The sequence below is a fragment of the Cololabis saira genome, chromosome 23, assembly GCF_033807715.1.
Source record: "Cololabis saira isolate AMF1-May2022 chromosome 23, fColSai1.1, whole genome shotgun sequence".
In the NCBI taxonomy this organism is placed as follows: domain Eukaryota; kingdom Metazoa; phylum Chordata; class Actinopteri; order Beloniformes; family Belonidae; genus Cololabis; species Cololabis saira.
The window spans coordinates 779,572-798,639 of NC_084609.1; the positions used below are offsets into that span (position 1 = coordinate 779,572).

General features: G+C 46.0%; 1 protein-coding gene across 1 annotated transcript in view; it reads right to left on the reverse strand.

Annotated features, from left to right (window-relative positions):
* LOC133424433 (NLR family CARD domain-containing protein 3-like) overlaps positions 1–12,355 on the reverse strand; it is a 28,620-nt gene extending 16,265 nt beyond the window's left edge. Inside the window, exons 1-4 of the mRNA XM_061715043.1 lie at positions 12,080–12,355; positions 3,684–3,809; positions 3,340–3,606; positions 2,978–3,133 (exon numbers count right to left, since the gene is read on the reverse strand). Of these exons, the coding sequence (XP_061571027.1) occupies positions 2,978–3,133; positions 3,340–3,606; positions 3,684–3,766 (506 nt within the window). The 5' untranslated portion in view covers positions 3,767–3,809; positions 12,080–12,355. The remainder of the gene's footprint in view (positions 1–2,977; positions 3,134–3,339; positions 3,607–3,683; positions 3,810–12,079) is intronic.
* Between the last annotated feature and the right edge of the window lie 6,713 nt (positions 12,356–19,068).

Genomic DNA, 19,068 nt, shown 5'->3' on the forward strand with positions numbered 1-19,068 from the left:
CTGAATGTCATAGCAACCATTGCAAACATCACTTAGGTCCTTAAAGGTATTGTAACATCATTTTTAACATGCTTTTAACACTATTAAAAGTCTTGGCCAACATCCCTCAAATGTGTCTAAAAGGGTTTAACAAGAAAAAATTCACTCTAGCACTCCATTCCGGGCTTTTTATTACAGTGTTTTTTTGCGCCGTGAAAAACGGGTCCTTTTCCCCCTTTCCTGTCAATCATTGCGCCGCTCCTCCTCCAAACCTCCTCCTCCTCCTCCTGCTACACGCTTCTGTCGGCGTCTCCACACACACACACGCACACCGAACCACAAACACCAACACACAGCCCAGACAGGGCGACTACAGCCCGGGGAAGAAGTCCGTGTGACCAGAGGACTCGACTGGAAGTCGAGTCCTCTGGTCACACGGACTCCTAACAGCGGCGTCGGAGAGTTAAGCCGGGAGCAACAGGCGAAGCATGCATGGAAAAGCAGCACGGCGAAGTAGTCCACCAAAAACAATCATAAAAATAAAGGCATGTAAATAAAGTGTCCCCTTATCTTAAGTCCAGTCAGTGGCCGCGGGTCTTCTTAGCAGTTCTCCTCCCGGTGATGAGAACAGAAGAGGCTCTAAACAGCTCCGTGTTAAGCCTGATTTATGGTTCCGCGTTCGGTGCGCGTCGCCGCGTAACCCTACGCCGTAGGCTCTGCGTCGGTGTAACGCGGAACCATAAATCAGCCTTCATGGTGCGCTGGAGAGGAGAGGAGGCAGGGAGCTGGGTGGAGGGGGCGGTGATTTAGCGGCCCTTTACGTCACGGTCTGCCACCAAACCAGATGAGCCGTTTTTGCATAGTTATGCGGAAAACCCCAGAAAGCACACAATACACTGAATGTTAAAAGTTCGTTGTTTTTTGGGTGTAATTGATGTCAAGACACCCAACAAAACACAAAAAATCAAGAAAAATGTGTTTTTCATGTCACAATACCTTTAACTGTTTTCAGATAAAACAGTCTGTCAGACACATGAATGTCAAAAGCTGCACCATTTTTGTGAATGAGTCTGTTCTGACCTTCTTTGAAGATTACCGTTGCTCCCTGGGCAGTTGCCGCTTTGACGGAGAATATGTCCTGCGTAAACGACGGGACATACAGGGCGTCCGTCAGCAGCACATCCACAACTCTCCCGTTGATGTCTCTCAGATGAAACTTGGCAGTACCTCTTTTCTCCGCAACTCCGCTGGTTTTCACCCCATCAGCCAACTCCAGAACGTGACTCTGTGGCTTGAAGCTTGCGTCGAAAAACTCAAATCTGGTGATGTCTGTCACGATGTGCCTTGTTGCGCCAGAATCCACCATAAGGCCCCTCCTTCATCCTGCAGACAGGAGCGCCCTGGTCAACCATGAAAGCGAAGGTGTGGTCCTCTCCGTCCACTGCTTGTTTGGCTTTATCCTGCTTCTTCCGTCTGCAGTTTGCATCTCGATGCCCAGAACTCTTGCAGAAACTGCACCACCGTCTCTGATCTCTGCGCATCTCCGTGCTTTTTGCGCAGTCCCGGGCCATGTGTCCTTTCAGGCCGCAGGAATAACAGGTGATTGAGCTGACATCGGCTCTTCTCCTCTCACCAATTTTCATAACATTGTCCTCAGTTGAGCAGACAGCCGCAAATTTCTCCGTGCTTTCATAACTTCTCAACTTGGTCTTGAACTCCACAAAGGTTAACGTTTCATCACTTTGCGTAACGTGCACAGAGAATGGCTTAAACGCCTCTGGCAGGCCCTTTAAAATCATGGCAGTCAGTAATCCATCGCTCAGAGTCTCTCCTGCATTTCGCAGTGCAGTGATCGCCGTCTGTGCGCGGATAATGTAGTCCGTAACACTCTCGTTGACGGCCTTCTGAAGAGATGTCAGTTCAGTGTACAAACTTATAACGCGCGGCTTCCCCGCACCGGCATAATGATCTCTCAGGATTTTTAATGCTTTCCTGCCATCATCAGCAGCGTCTCTCATCACAAGGGACAAACTTTTGTCATCCAGGAACTGGATTAATTCAGCATACACCTGCTCATTCTTGTCGGCGTCCTCCTCCGCGTTCTCGTCACCTGGTGGTTCACCCAATATCGTGCTCTTGAGATCAATCAGGCGCAGGTGCGCCAGGAATTTCGTCTCCCATAACTCGAAGTTCTTTTCATCTCCGTCGAAACACAAACGATTCCATCGGCTTCCAAACTCCTTTCTGGGCCCATAACCTGTTGACGCTGCCATGTTTAAGGGCTGGAATGCCGATAGGAAACCATAACGGAGGAAATAACTCAGTCACAATCATCCACTTCGTTTGACTGGCATATGCCGCTGCACTCACAGCTGGAGCCAGCAAGCCTGAGTCATTTATTGACAATCACAAATCAAAAACACCTGTGTGAGTCCACCCACTTCCGGTTAGTGTGGTCAATAGAAGAACATAAACAAAAACATCCAACAGTTATTAATACTAAACATATTTGGCTCCAAGAAGGCTGTAGAATCCTTTTTGGAGGTACATTTTAGCACATTTCATTGTAGCTATGGATTTAAAGCTCATTAAAAGTCGTCTTGTTTTTATACGGGCGGGGATGTTGTGAGTGGAGCATTCCAACCGCTACCCCAGAAAATCTCCCTCTTTTTCACAGCCCAATGTTGACAGGTATGTGTTTATTTGGAGGACGGTTTTGAGTGTATTAATTCCTAGTTTAGGGTAACCTTAAGTATTATCCCTCCTGGAGGCCCGGGTGAGATATTAATAATGGTACCTAATAGAAATTTCTGGACTTGTCTTCAGTGGTATGCCAACGTATCTACAGACGTTTCGGCCGCTTAGGGTTAGGGTTAGGGTTAGGGTTACAGTCTAAGAATGGCAGCAAAACAGAGAAATGTTCACTTTAAACATGTGACGATGAAAACGTTTCAGTCTCAGTTATGTTTTTCAGAAACAACATTTACAAACAAGTCACCTCTCTGAAGGAAAACCAGGAGCTTCTTTAAAAAGAATAATGGCATCCTTTGATCTATCACTCTTCAAGGACACACAGCTGGGACCAGATCCAGATCCAGATCCAGGTCCAGGTCCAGGTCCAGATCCAGGTCCAGTTCCAGGTCCAGACTGTCTCCTGTAATTAAGGTGTTTGGTGACGTCAGGTCATGTTCTGGTCTCTGGAAAGATCCTAGAAACAACTTGTATTGTAATAGATGCTTTATAGATAAAACTGAACTGAAAATTATCAAGACACATATTTCTAAGACTAAAATAATCATGTTACAATAAAAACATTTCAGTCCCTATTATGTTTTTCAGAAACATTTACGTAAAACTCACATCACTGAGGGAGAATGTCGGATATCTTTAAAATATAAAATTATATCCTTTGATGCATCACTCTTCAAGGACACACAGCTGGGTCCAGATCCAGGTTTAGATCCAGGTCCAGGTTCAGATCCAGGACCAGGCCCAGGTCCAGGTCCAGGTCCAGGTCCAGATCCAGATTCAGGTTCAGGTCCAGGTCCAGGTCCAGGTTCAGGTCCAGGTTTAGGTTCCGGACCAGGTCCAGGTCCAGGTCCAGGTCCAGGTCCAGGTCCAGGTCTCCTGTAATAAAGGTGTTTGGTGACGTGAGGGCTGAACTCTGACGTGCAGAAGAGTCATGGACAGTTAGATCATCTCACCTCTCTTCTTCTCTCTCAGGTTTTCCCCTGGGGGAGGTTTTGGAGGGAAGGACTCCCTCCTCTCTGTCCTCACACTGATCCATGCTGCTGGAGTCACTTCAGCTCACACACACCTTCTACCTTCATCTGCAGAGGAAACACACGTCATGGTAGATGTACAACGACCAGCTCTGACTGATCTTCTCTTCAGCTTCATGTCCGACAGCAGTGAGGAAGCTGCTGCACTTCTACTATCGGACCACTAGATGGAGTCATGGAGCTGCAGCTCAGCTCACACCCTCAACCCACATTTACACTCCATTTAATCACACGTTTGCTCTTAGTTTCTGTCTCCAGGACAGAAGATCATCATTGACTCTGAATTACTGAAACACCTGAGACCCTGGTGAGTCCAGAAGGCTGGTTGCAGTTCCTCCACTGACCACTAGAGGCGGCAACAGCGAGTTCATTCCGCTGACTTCTGTGTTCAAATGTCTTGAAAGAAACATATTTACAGTCTGGTTCAAAACGCCGTTCTGGTCTAAATCTTTAACTGTGGAGCCAGAACATCCGGTGATTGGACTAGAGGGAGACCAGGAGGAGTTTCTGATCACGTTCACTTCCTCCTTTTAGGCCTGAACCTGAAGTTGGACTGTTATTTATTCATTTATTTCAGATCCCCATTAGTTGCTGCCTCAGCAGCCACTATTCTTCCTGTGGTCCAACAGTACAAATATACATTTCTATAAAACTTTTACAGTACAATGTAAAATGTTAGTTAAACAGAATATAACAAAGTAGATAACAAGTACAAAGAACAACAACTAAAAAGAAAAACAAGACAAAAAAACAAAAACAAATAAAAAACTAAAGATAGTAATAATCAGAAAACAATGAAAAAAAGAAAATGAATTTTCCTAAATGAAAAAAAACGAAAATGAAAAAACAAAAAAAACAAAAAAAAACAAATAACAACCAAAAACAGATAGATTAAAGATAAATCCAAGTACAACTAAAGATAAATAAGTGCATACTAAATGAGGCAAATACAAAAACAAAAAAAACGTATTTCAATAGAAGAAAATGTAAAAAATAAATAAGTAGTGAAAATAACCGGAAATGTCACAAAACTTCAGCAAAATAAAATACTAAAAATTGAAATTAAATACAGAACAAGAAAATGTTTATTTATATAACACCTAACTCAATTAAATCAACAAGATAAAACCGTTAGACACAATCTAAAAAAAGTTATGGCGCTTTTCCATTAGTACCTATTCAGCGCCCCCCGACTCGTCAGTCGTCACGCCTCCACCCGCTTTGTCCTCGTTTGTTTCTAGACACCCAGATCAGCAGTAGGAGGTTGGAGAAGCTGCTGTGACGTATTTGATTGTGTGATCTAAACGAAGAAGACAACAACACAAAAGATGTAGAACCTGGGGGAGATGATAGATGTGCTGCTGGGTCTGTGGCTTGTGTTCGATATCAAGTTAAAAAATGAGAGGGTGAGAGAAGCTTCAAGTGGCAACGCTTACTTTTTAATTTTGTTCGACGGCGCTGCTGAAAAGTCAGCTGGAGCCGTGAGCAGCTATGAAGAGACAGATCTCCTGGGAGATCTGGTCGTTCCTTATCTCCGTCTAGATCCCTTTTTAATTCTCTCCTCAGCACCAGGTTTAGGAACATCTGACCCTCAGAGTTGGATCATGAAACAGACTTTTGCTGCCGTTGCCTGTTGAATAAAATGAGGAAGCCACAGGCTGCTCTTTCGCTGACTCCTGCTTCCTGATTCAAAGGTCTGACCAATCAGTGGCGTGTTGTGATGACGTCAGATCCAGGGCCGATTCAGCCGCTCTGAACATCGGCAGAAACGGTACTGAAAAGTATCTACTCCACCCGCCTCCACCCGTAGTGGAGAAGCACAAGACGGGGGCGAGTCGAGTAGAAGCTGGCCGAGTAGGTACTAGTGGAAAAGCACCATAATAGTATAATTAGTAAGTAAAGTAAACTAAAATAAGCAAGTAAAGTAAAGTTAGGAAAGTATAATTATGGCCCTTTTCCACTAGTCCTTCAGGCGGAAGCAGCAACCGGATGATCAGAGGGGGAGGGGGGCGTCAGCAGCAAACAGCAGACATCCACATAGGCAGGTGGAAGCAGCAACGGGATGACCGGGGATGGGGGGGGGGACCGGGACAGCAGGCCAGAACGCAGCTCCCGAGGCTCCGGCCTGCAAACATGCACAAAAGAGAAAAAAGGGGGCCAGCACAAACTACAGGAACGATGGACAAAAATGATAGCTATGAGATATTTATAATAAATAAAAATGGTAATGGAGAAGAGAGGAAGGGAAAAGGAGAGGAGAAGAAGGGTGATGTTCACCGCCCAGCGGATCATGTCGGTCCCCCCTGCAGCATAAGCCTATAGAAGCATATCTACCACCAAGCTATATTTGAGACTAACTATTATAGTCTTTTTATATATCTGCAACTATGACTACTGACTCTAACACACTAGAGTTTACACTACCTAGAGATTTACCAACACCAGCTAGAGCAGGGGTTCTTAACCTTTCTGACCTTGGGGCCCAATTTTTTCAGTACAGAGTGGCCCGGGGCCCGTTAAATATTAACACTGTATAGCAGGGGTACTCAATTTTAAGAGGTCCATTTAGAGAAAATTTACTCAAGCGAAGGTCCAGAACATCATAATAAATATATATATATATATATATATATATATATATATATATATATATATATATATATATATATATATATATATATATATATATATATATATATATATATATATATATATTCAAGTAGCCTCATAGTTGTATCAACATCTGCATCTGACTGTTATATTAAAAAAGTACATATTTGCCCATTAACATGTGTAACTTCAATTACACATTGTGTTTTTCACAGCTGTATGTGGACCCAAACATGTTTTAAGATGGTCAGTTTATTTTCTGTGACTTCAGTTCAGACTTGAGTGGATATGTTTGATGAAAAACTTTGTGTTTTGTTTCAGTGGCGTTTCACTTTCGCACTTTGAACGCCACGGTCTCTGAACGTATGAGACACTGGTTTTGTCCCAGTGTGAAGACTGAACCAGGATGAATCTGTCCATTCCGGGTTGAACTTCCCTTTCCACCTGTTAGGCTTCTCATCTCTGTAAGAGTCAAGCTAATTGCTTACTAAGTAACTTACTAAGTTTTATTTACATTAATAAGTTGTCAGGACTGCGCGTGTCGGATTTCATCCGAGCCTGATCAGCTAAAACGGGCAGACCCCGCAGCTCTCTGGCCGCTGCAGCCGAGTCACTTTCCGATGCTTTTGCGAGCCCGAACAACAGTCCAGCCCACACATCTACATCTACAATCCTTCAGCAGTAACGACGGAGCCCACTGCCCGAGCGGCACCGACCTCCCCGGCCGCGGGGACGCGTCGGGATTAATGATCACGCCGCGCTCGCTCGCTCGCTCTGGGCGCAGACCCAAGTAATCGATCCCTGATCCTGGCGGATCTAAACGTACTCTGTGCAAAATGAAGGATTTTCTCTATAAATACACACCATTTCTCTTACTTTTACACGTACAGCTAGCTGAGGGTCTTCTTCTCCTCATTTGGTCGGGAGTTGCTATGCAGTCCCGCGGCCCTCGCGGCCCACACGTACAAAACTGAATTTTTTTTGGCGGCCCACTAGATGGCGCTCGCGGCCCAAGTGTGGGCCGCGGCCCTATGGTTAAGAATCACTGAGCTAGAGGTTTACTAAACACTAACTATAGGCTTTACTAAACAGAAAGGTTTTAAGTTTAGTTTTAAAGGTGGAGGTGGTGTCAGCCTCCTTAACCCAGATTGGAAGTTGGTTCCAAAGTAATGGTGCCTGATAGCAGAACGCCCACCCTCCGAATCTACATTTAGATACTCTAGGAACTACGAGTAAACCTGCACTCTGGGAGCGGAGAGCTCTGCCAGGAACATAAGGCACTATCAAATCTTGTAAATAATGCGGAGCTAAGCCGTTTTGGGCTCTATATGCAAGTAATAAAATTTTAAATTGGATTCTGAATTTTACAGGTAGCCAATGGAGCAACGCTAACACTGGAGAGACGTGGTCTCTCCTGCTGATTCCTGTCAGTACTCGTGCTGCTGCATTCTGGATCAGCTGGAGTCTATTCAGCAAATTACTTGGACATCCTGCTAACAACACATTACAGTAATCCAGTCTAGAAGATACAAACGCATGAACTAGTTTTTCTGCATCACTCTGCGAGAGGATTTTCCTAATTTTTGCAATATTACGGAGATGGAAAAACGCTATTTTACAAACCTGATTGACATATGGTTTAAACGACAGATCCTGATCGAAAACAACACCAAGGTTTCTCACAGTTGCACTGGAAGCCATCGCAACACCATTTAATCCCTTCCTAAGATGCTCTGGACCAAGAATGATAACCTCTGTTTTATCTGAATTTAGAAGCAAGAAATTTCTGGACATCCAGTCCTTGATGTCCCTAAGACATGCCTGAAGTTTAGCGGTTCTGTTTCATCCGGCTTCATAGTCAAATAGATGTATGCTGATGATTTAGTTGTTTTTTCACCATATAGTGCTGGTCTTCAACAGCTACTGAGGGTCTGCTCACAATATGGCCTCAACTTTGACATTCTCTACAATGCAAAGAAAAGCAACATAATGATCGTCAGGACCAAAGAGGACAGCAAACTGTCATTTCCTGACTTCTTTTTGTCTGGCACTGTCCTCAAAGTGTGCAATGAGGTTAAATACTTGGGACACTATTTTAATAACGACCTGTCTGATGATAGGGACATTTATTATGTATGTATTGTTTTATTTTCTTGTATGCTGTACAGCACTTTGGTCGACCTCGGTCATTTTTAAATGTGCTTTATAAATAAAATTGACATTGACATTGACATTTATAGACAGCGTCGTGCATTGTATGCGCAAGCGAACACACTTGTACGCAAATTTGGTGTGTGCTCTGTACCTGTGAAGGCTGCACTTTTTAGAGCCTATTGTACCCCCATGTATACTGTTCACTTGTGGCGTCGCTATAAAAAGACCAGTATGCAGAAACTTCATGTAGCCTACAATGATGGGATGAGGCTGTTGCTCAAGGTGCCACGCTGGAGCAGTGCAAGTCAGCTGTTTGTCAGTGTCGGTGTGCCTACCTGCACTGCTGTACTGGGTAACCTTATGCACAGATGTATGTGCAGGTTGCCTCTGGGAACAATGTAATTTTCAAACTGACTAACCCTGCACAGAGCTCAGTCAGGTTCTTCTCCAGAATCTGGAATCATTGGCGTATCAGCCGTTATGTAAATATGATGTGATTACTGTGGATTTTATCCTTATTTTTTGTACCCTTTGTCTGTTGTCTGTTGTGCTATGGACCCTGTGTCCTTAATAAAGCTTATTATTATTATTATTATTATTATTATTATTATTATTAAATAGAGCTGCGTATCATCAGCATAGCAATGAAAGTGTATGCTGTGATTCTGGATTATACTTCCCAACGGCTGCATGTATAAACTGAACAAGATTGGCCCTAGCACTGAACCCTTCGGAACACCATGACAGACCCTTGACTGTAATGAAGAAACCTCATGTACATGAACAAACTGGAACCTGTCAGATAGATATGATTTAAACCAACGTAGAGCTGTCCCTTTAATCCCAACAACATACTCTAACCTGTGCAGTAAAATGCCATGATCAACAGTGTCAAAAGCAGCACTGAGGTCCAGTAGAACAAATATGGACACTAGTCCCTTATCTGAGGCCATAAGGAGGTCATTCGTGACTTGAATCAGAGCTGTCTCTGTGCTATGATGCATTCTGAACCCTGACTGAAAGACTTCAAACAGATAATTTCTATACAAATAGTCACATAGCTGGCTTGAAACTGCCTTTTCCAGAATTTTAGATACAAATGGAAGGTTGGAAATTGGTCTATAATTAGCTAAGGTGTCTGGGTCAAGAGAAGGTTTTTTAAGTAAAGGTTTAATTACAGCTACTTTGAAAGCCTGTGGTACATATCCTAAGCTTAGGGATAGGTTGATTTGGTCCAATATTGTCGCACCAATAAGAGAAAATACATTTTTGAATAGTCGAGTCGGGATGGGGTCTAACATACATGTGGTTGACTTAGCTCTATTAACGAGTGAAGTCAGCTCAGGGAGGTCTATAGGATCAAAACAGTCTAGAGTCAAGTCAGAGTGACTAGGGAAGTCGCTAAAGCTGAAGAAACCCCTGCAACCGGCTGGTTGATTTATTCTCTAATTCTCGTGATTTTACTGTTAAAGAAGCTCATAAAGTCTTCACTACTGAGAGCTGCAGGAATGCACGGCTCAACAGAGTTTTGACTCTTTGTCAGCCTGGCTACAGTGCTGAACAGAAAACGTGGGTTACTTTTGTTATCCTCTATCAACGTTGAATAATAAGCTCTTCTGGCTTTGCGAATCGCTTTTTTATATACTATTAGAATATCTTTCCATTCACGATAAGAGTCTACAGACTTACAAGAGTACCACTTCCTTTCCATTTTACGCACGTTTTGTTTCAACATGCGAATATCTGAATTATACCAGGGAGTTAAGCTCCTGTGGCTCGAAACCCTCCTTTTCAAAGGAGCAACTTCATCTAAAGCTGAGTGCAACAGATCAGCAGTGTTACTAACAAGAAACGCAACATCAACATCAGAGGTAAAACCCAGGTCACTGGCCTCTATTGCTTCAGTAGAGGCTTCACTATTTTCCACTGTCGCAAGATGAGCAATGGCCTCCTTAAATTTAGCAATAGCTTCATCAGACAAACATCTGCTAAAATAATACCTCCTGCCCTGCACTTCAACATCGACAACATTAAATTCAAACGTTATTAAATAATGGTCAGATAAAAGGGAGTTTACAGGTGACACCAACAGATCATCAGTTTCAACACCGTAGGTGAGAACGAGATCGAGAGTATGATCAAAACAATGCGTCGGCCCGTCCACTTTTTGTGAGATACCCATTGATTCTATAAGAGAATTGAAAGCTAATTTAAGATTATCGCTTTCAACATCCATATGAATATTAAAATCACCCACTATGATGAATTTATCTGTACTGATCAATAATCCAGAAAGGAAATCTGAAAATTCAGACAGAAACTCTAGATAAGCGCCAGCAGGGGGCCGATACACTACCACTAACACAACTGGCTTCTCTGATTTCCAGCTCGGAAATTTCAGACTAAGCGTGAGGCTTTCAAATGTATTATAATTGCACTTAGGTTAAACTTTTATTTGGAGACTGGAGTTATAAATTGCTGCGACTGCTCCGCCTCAGCCCGTGTTTCTAGGAATGTGATGATTAAAATAGCCGGGCGGAGTCGATTCATTCAAACTAACATACTCTTCCTCCTGTAACCATGTTTCTGTTAAGCAGAAAACATCACTCCTACTCTCTGTAATTATATCATTTACTAACAGAGACTTGGAGCTTAACGATCGTATATCTAGTAGTCCGCATCTAATTTTTCGGTCTCTTATTGGTACCAAATGTGCATTGGTTTTAATTTTTACAAGATTATTTTGGTTAACGCCTCTATGAGGCCGCACCTGGTGAACTTTTGGAGGGCGGGGAACTGCAACCACTTCTAATTTGCTAGGCACCTGGTTAGAGTAACCAATTACCTGGACCCTGCGATGTCAGGGAGAGGGTCTAATGACGTCAGACGTTTGAATCAGGAAGCGGGAGTCAGCACGACAGCGACTGGCGGCGATTTTATTATACAGCACAAACGTCTGTTTGGTTATCCAACTCTGAGGTGCAGATGTTCATAAACCTGGTGGCTGACGAGAGAATTAAAAAGGGATGTAGACGGGCGATAAGGAACGACCAGATCTACCAGGAGCTCTGTTTTACCCTCAGCTCCTCGCGGCTCCAGCTGATTTCTGATCAGCACCGACACGAACAAAGGGGTTGCGCAATCGAGTACGTCACAGCAGCTTCACCCCAACCCACCCACTTCACCCCAACCCACCCACTTCACCTCAACCTGCCCATTTCTCATCTGGCTGTGGAAAAACAAACGAGGACAAAACGGGTGGAGCTGGGACGAGCCGCGCCGAGGCGAGTTGGGCTGAGTAGGTACTAGTGGAAAAGCGCCATTAGTCTTTACATATTTCTGATCTATTCGGGCCAGCAGCTCTTTCTTCCTTCACAAACACAATAATGATCTGATATTGAGCTCCTTCTCGTCTCTGCGTCTCCGCTCAGCGGGTTCAGAGTGTCGGACAGCGGGAGAGCAGTGGCTCAATTTCTGCTTCCTCCACACGGACGGAGACGGTAAAGCTGCTTCAGTCACCAGTACCAGCTCTGGTCCTGCTGACCATCACCTACCTGAACTGCTGCTCTTATTCACCAACTCTGTTCCAACATCTGGACGCGTCGAACCGTCAGCTCCTTCCTCCTTCAGGTCCAGGTCTGACTCCGCTGCTGGCAGCTTAAAAACTGCTCCGATCTCCTTCACACGGAGCTCCACGCCCAGAAAGCCGTCCAGGAGGAAGTGAGAGTAAACTTGACTGAAGTATCTGCGACACAACCAGGGTTGCCAGGTCTGACGAGGAAAAGCAGCGACAGAGACTCTGAAAACCTCAGCCGGCTCTACAAGCTGTTTCATAGGGACTTTGTACTGTAATGTTTCAATGAGCAGGCCTCTGCTCTTTCACTAGCCGGTTCAATTACAGGAAGGAAACGAACAGCTTTGCAGTCATAAACGAAGGCAGAGTCCAACTCCCTCCCTCTTCCTGCCACCAACACGTTCACCCGTCATATTCCTGTGAGCAGCAGAGACACGAGAGAATTCAGGCTGATCTCCCCAACTCTCCCATATCAGGGTACAATACTTTCAACTTTATAAATTCATTGGTTTTCAGAGTCTCGGTCGCTGCTTTTCCTCATCAGACCTGGCAACCCTGGTTGTGTCAAAGATACTTTAGTGAAGTTTACTTTCACTTCCTCCTGGATGGGTTTCTGGGCGTGAAGCTCCGTGTGAAGGAGATCGGAGCAGTTTTTAAGCTGCCAGCAGCAGCTGGCAGCTTAAAAACGGGCTTAAAAACAGGGCTTAAAAACAGGGCTTAAAAAACGGGCTTAAAAACAGGCTTAAAAACAGGGCGGGAGAAATGGTTGAAAATCGCGAGACTCCCGCATAAATCGGGAGTGTTGGCAGGTATGTAAACAGGGTCATCCTCTCAATAACTTTGGATTTACTTTAAAATACTAAATACCTTTCTTAAAATCTTAAATCGTTTTAGTTATCTTAAATAAACTTAAAAACTTCCAATTTACTTTAAAAGCGCAAATACACGCACTACACGCACCTGACACATCCCAACCACAAGGGGCCCCCATACCTAACACCCAAAAGTGGTCATTTCTTTTTTTTTTTTTTTTTTTTTTTTTAAAGGTTTTTTCGGCACAGACGCCTTTATTTGGAAGTTCAATGACAGGAAACAATGGGAAGGAGAGGGAGACTGACATGCAGCAAAGGGTCCCCGGCCGGGATTCGAAATGGGGTCCACTGCGTATGTGGCATGCGCTCTAACCACTCGACCACCTGCGCGCCCGAAAAAAGTGGTAATTTCTAAATCCACCCGGCCCCCACCCTGGAATATAACTAACTGTACCTTACCAGCTGACCCCGACACACCCAAAATGCAAACCTTACTCCTACCCTGACCCGAACCCCAATCCTAACCTCAACCTAACCCGAACTCTAACCCACACCCGAAAACTAACCTTAACGGAACCCTCACCCTAACCTTAACCTAACTCTGACCCCAAAACTTAACCTTAACCTAACCCTAACCCTAACCCCTTAACTTAACCCTAACCCCTTAACCTAACCCTGACCCTGACTAACCCCCTAACCTAATCCTGAATAAACCCCCAAACCTAACCCTGACCCCTTAACCTAACCCAAACCCCTAACCCTAAGCCCTTAACTTAACCCTGAACCCTTAACCTAAACCTGATGAACCCCTTAACCTAACCCTAACCCCTTAACCTAACCCTGACCCTGACTAACCTCCTAACCTAACCCTGAAGAAAGCCCTAAACCTAACCCTAACCCAGCCTTTCTCAACCTTTTTTCAGTCATGACACCTTTCCAAAGTGAAAAAAATCTCACAACATCCCAGAGTAAAATATAATTAAAAACCACACTTTAAAACGTAAAACTTTATTTATTTATATAGCACTTTTCATGCAGCTGGAGTGCAACACAAAGTGCTTTACATTAATACATAAAAAAAACAAAACAATCTCCCTTGACCCCCCCACTCCCCGTACCCTAACCCTAACCAGGACAGCAGGACCCCCAACTATCCAGGCCAGGACAGCCCCCCGTAGACAGACAAAGCTCCCGACGTGGAGGCCCCCATGAGGAGAGTTTTGTGAAAGTTACAATGTCACACGACACTTTACTGTAAAAAATATTTAAATGTATGTAGTATTTTGTTTTGTTACACTTGCTTTGGTAATGTAAACATATGTTTCCCATGCCAATAAAGCTCTTGAATTGAATTGAATTGAGTGAGAAAAGGGGGTGTGACTCACCATCAATGGGAGACCTGAGCGTGGTGCAACGCACACAACCACTTTATCCTGGCTGGGATGGATGAGAGGCCGACACGCAGCTCCTGGTCCACAGTCCTCAGTCGCTCTCTGTACTTGTTCTTGATGTATGTCAGGCTTGAAAAGCTCAGTTCGCACAAATAAGTTGTGGACAAGGGTAGTAAAATAGAAAGGGTGCAATTTTTTTTTTTTTTTTTTTTTACCTTGTCTGCACACATATTATTGATTGATGGGGGGGGGGGGATGGGGGGGGGCAGGGTGACGACATCCACTGCCAATCCAGGAAGCAGGAACACACGGAGACACACGTCAAGCACTGGAAATCTGCAACAAAAAAAAAAAAACACAAACAAAGCACGAAACCGGCACGGAGCCAACCAAAACAATAACAGCAATCGACCTAAATCTTGAGATCTGATCGCAGTCTGAGCTAAGCTATCGCTACCGCTACCTAAACCCAAAAAGTAGAGAGCCAGCATGCAGGTGAACAAGCCAGTGTGTATGTCTATGTGTGTGTGTGTGTATGTATATGATCATGCGTGTGTGTGTGTGTGTGTGTATGTGTGTGTGTGTATATGCATGTGACTAAGTGACTATATGTGTGTGTGTGTGTGTGTGTGTGTGTGTGTGTAATAAACCAAACAAAGCTCCACCTGAAGTGTATCTATAGTGGGGGAGGGGGGGGAGCAACCCCGCCACCCGCGAGACCAGAGGCCGACACGGAAGAGCCCGGAACCCAGGCCACCGGCAACCCCACAGAGGGGAGAAGTAGGAGGGAGGCAACCCACCGCCTGCGAGGCCCCCCCCCCCCCCCCCCGGCGGTGGCCGAGGGGGCCCGCGGGCGGGGCCCCCACGGCGCGGGAAGAAGCAGCCAGGGATCCCGCGGCGGCGGACCGCGACCCAGGCAATCCCCGGCCACCCGGTCCGGGCTGGACACGCGGCCAGGAGGCCCTCACCCTTCAGGCCAACGACCCCCACCCGGCAGGGGGCCAGCCTGCCCGGAGAGACAGAGCCGCCCCGGCCGCCGACGCGGGCAGGCGCACCCGTCCCCCACGAAAGTGGCCCTCCAAGACCAGAGGGGCGCCCCGCCGCAGAGGCAGCGGGGGGGACCGGAGACGGGCCCGGAGAGAGGGAACCCCCCAACAAGGCGACACCCGTGCAGGCCCGACAACGGAGGGCCCCAGACCCAGGCATCCCATTCATTCATCCATTCACCTATCCGATACCTATACTAATAATAATATAATATACTATACATAATAATAATACTAATAATAATAATAATAATAATACTAATAATAATAATAATAATAATAATAATAATAATAATAATAATAACCATCTTTGTATAATATAATATTCATAAATTATTAAGTTTTGATGTCCTGCCAATGGAGGCTCAGATCCTCCATGGCAGGAAAGGGTGCAATTTGAAGCCACTGGGTACTCTTTTCCCACTGATATCCAAAACATGTCCAATTCCATGTCACCAAATCTCATTTTCAAAGTGCGATCCTCCCTGATCTCCATCAGTTGCTCCTATGTTGGCAATGACATGTCCTTTGCGCTCTCCAGTGCGCTTGAACTCCCAGGATCACGTACCTAGTCAAATTGTGCATAAGACTCCAATGGAAAATAATGATCAAAGCGCTCGTCGAGAGTTTTCAGATGCTGGGCTATGAGGTCAGAAAGTGTGCTGCTGTTGCACTTTGCACAGCGGAAACATGTGTGAGCTTAGATCTGAAGCCACAGTTTGTCAGATGAGTAGAGGAGGTTTTCTTCTTTACCTTGCATTTTAATGTTCAGTTAATTTAGGTGCTTAAACGTATCGGCCAAATACGCAAGCTTTGCGCACCATTGCTCATCTGCGAGCAGCTCTGCATATGCAGATTTCTCTGCCAACAAGAAGGCCCTGAGTTCTTCTCTTAACTCGTACAGGCGGCTCAAAACCTTACCCCGTGAAAGCCAGCGGACGGCTGTGTGTAGCAACAAGCTTTGATGCTCTGCCCCCATTTCCTCTAATAGAATCGAAAACATGCAGCTCTTTAACGGGCGCGCCTTTATAAAATTAACAATGTCCACTGCTCCGTCAAGTATGTCCGAAAGTTCTTTTGGTAGCGTCTTTGCAACAAGTGCCTCTCTGTGAAGGAAGCAGTGGGTTGTTCGCATGCCTGGGCTTAGCGCTTTGGCCCTGCTAAGGAAACCTTTGGCACAGCCCATCATCGCAGCCGCACCATCAGTACAGATACTGATACAGTTCTTCCAACTCAATCCTCCCTTTTCAAGATACTCAGTTGTCACACGATACATTTCTTCTCCTGTCGTTTTGTTTGGCAACACTTTGCAAAATAAAAAATTCTCTCTGATACGGTCCCCATCCACAAACCGAACATTTGCCAAGAGCTGAGCGTGCCCACTCACGTCTGTTGTAGAGGGAAATGTCCACTTTCCTTTATTTTATCCAAAACGACATCTTCAATATCCGCAGACATGTCATTTATTCGCCTCCCAATTGTACAATCCGACAGCGGGACCTTTGTTATTTCTTTTGCAACTTGTGGTCCAAGCATTTTGTTCACAATTGCTGTACATGCTGGCATTATTACAGTCTCAGCCATTGTGTGCGGCTTCTTTGCTTTAGCTACGATTTCAGCTATGAGGTAGCTGGCTTCGAGTGCCTTCTCTGAGACTTTGGCAGACTTCATCATCACTTGTTCTTGATGGCTATGTTGACTTTTCATCCGAACAAAATATTCAGCAGGCTTGTTGGCAAGTGATGGATGATTTTTTTTTTAGATGTCTTTCAAGTTTGTTCGGAACCATTGATTCATTTGGCTCTTTTTCTGGCTCTCAGCGAAGGCGGACGCTTTTTCTGCTCCTCTCCCTCTCCCTTATCATCTGCCCTGCTACTGCTTCTGTCCTGTCTCATCTTCAGAGTCTCTTCTTTTCACTCCTCCGAAAACTCTACAACCATGGAATTGATTAACTGGTCTCTCAGCACAATTGACCAAATTTTTGCAACAAGAAGACAGGGGGTAAGGGAGCCCTCCTGCCCTGACGGGACATTCTTTGCTGGGTACTCGATGGACGCGTATAAAGCGTGGAAGCCGTTGTGCTTGGCAATTTTGTCAGTCGAAGATGCAGAAGATGCCTACATATTTGGATTTATGATCGCAGGATTCCTCCTGATTACCTCCTTGATTGGAGGAGGCGGTCTACTGATGTATCGACAAATGCGTAAGTCGTCGGCGGCCTCTTTCAGCCACTTAGAAAGGCTGCCGGACGTGGCAGAAGGATCAAGCAAAGCGATCAGTGCCCTGACTTTTACGCTGGTGGAGCAGGCCCGTAAGCTGGATGTGATTCTCGAGCAGAACCGCAGGCTGGCGGGGGGCTTTGAGCTCATTAACAAGATGGATAACAACTTGGAGAAGCTGAGAGCTCAGCTTGGCCGGAATGATTGATCACTATTTCGTCTGATTGAAGTCGCTGAGAATGATCAGAGACTGGAAAGGCAGACGGAAAATTACTGGGCTGCCTGCTTTCAAAACAACCGCTGATTTACGAATTTGACCTCGAGAGAGCGGCTTGGCACGACCGCTCCTGCTCACAATCTCAGCGGTCGCCCCAGCTGATCCGGTCTCCACTCTCCACGCTGCCTGATGCCGGCTCCCCCGCCGCAGCGGTCGCCCCAGCTGATCGGACAGCCCCTGTCACTCCGCCCCACACTGTTGCTGTCCCCACAGCTACATCCAGCCTAGCCTCCTCAGTCTCTGCTTCACACCCGGATCCCCCGGCTGGAGACACATGGCTCTTGCAGGGGGCCAAGCCGAAGCCAAAATGGGTGACTAAAAGCCGAAGTTCAGAGGCAACTTTCACCCTTAACCCGAACCCGAGGCTCGGGTCCCTCACGTCCACCCCTATCCAAACGGCACGGCCCACAGTCAATGGAAAAGAGCGAGGAACACCCAACCCGCCCCCCTCCTCCCCTCCCCCTGCGAGCTCCAGCTGGGAAACAAATACAACATCCTGAGCCTTGAGGATTTCCCTCAACCTGTCCATCCTCCTCCAGCCAGCCCCGTCACAGCCTCGCTGCCAGCAGCCCGAGGGGGTCGTGGGTCTGCTTCGGGTCCTCCATCGTCCCGGTCTGTGACCACCTCCTCCTCCCGTCGCAAAATTGTGAAGGAAGCTGCACTCAGGGCGCGAGGCTCCAGTGGTCTACCCCGCTGCAAAGTGGCCGCAGCTGCACCCACAACCTCGTCAAGGTCCCCTCCAACAGAGGACCAGTGCCTGCCGCCCCGCCCTCCCCCCCCCCCCCGTTTCCCCCAACCACTGCTATAGTGGGGGACTCCATAATCAGGAATACGCGATTTTTTAACGCCTCCACGCACTGTTTTCCAGGGGCCACAGTCACAAAAATGATAAAATTACTTCCAGGTTTACTCCAAACACTACCCCACTCGATTACTCGCATCATCCTGCACCTTGGGACCAACGATGTGTTCCGGAGCAACCCCGACGTGCTGAAACGGGACTTCAACAGCCTGTTTGCCATCTTAAAAAACTGTGGAAAATCAGTCTTCATCAGCGGCCCTCTTCCCACCCTGGGCCGCGGCGAACAGCACTTCAGTCGCCTCCTTCACCTCCACTTCTGGCTCCAGGCTGTCTGCGGTATCCATGGCTTTCATTCCATTGACAATTTTAATTTATTTTGGAACCGCTCTTCATTCTACCGGCACGACGGACTTCACCCGAGC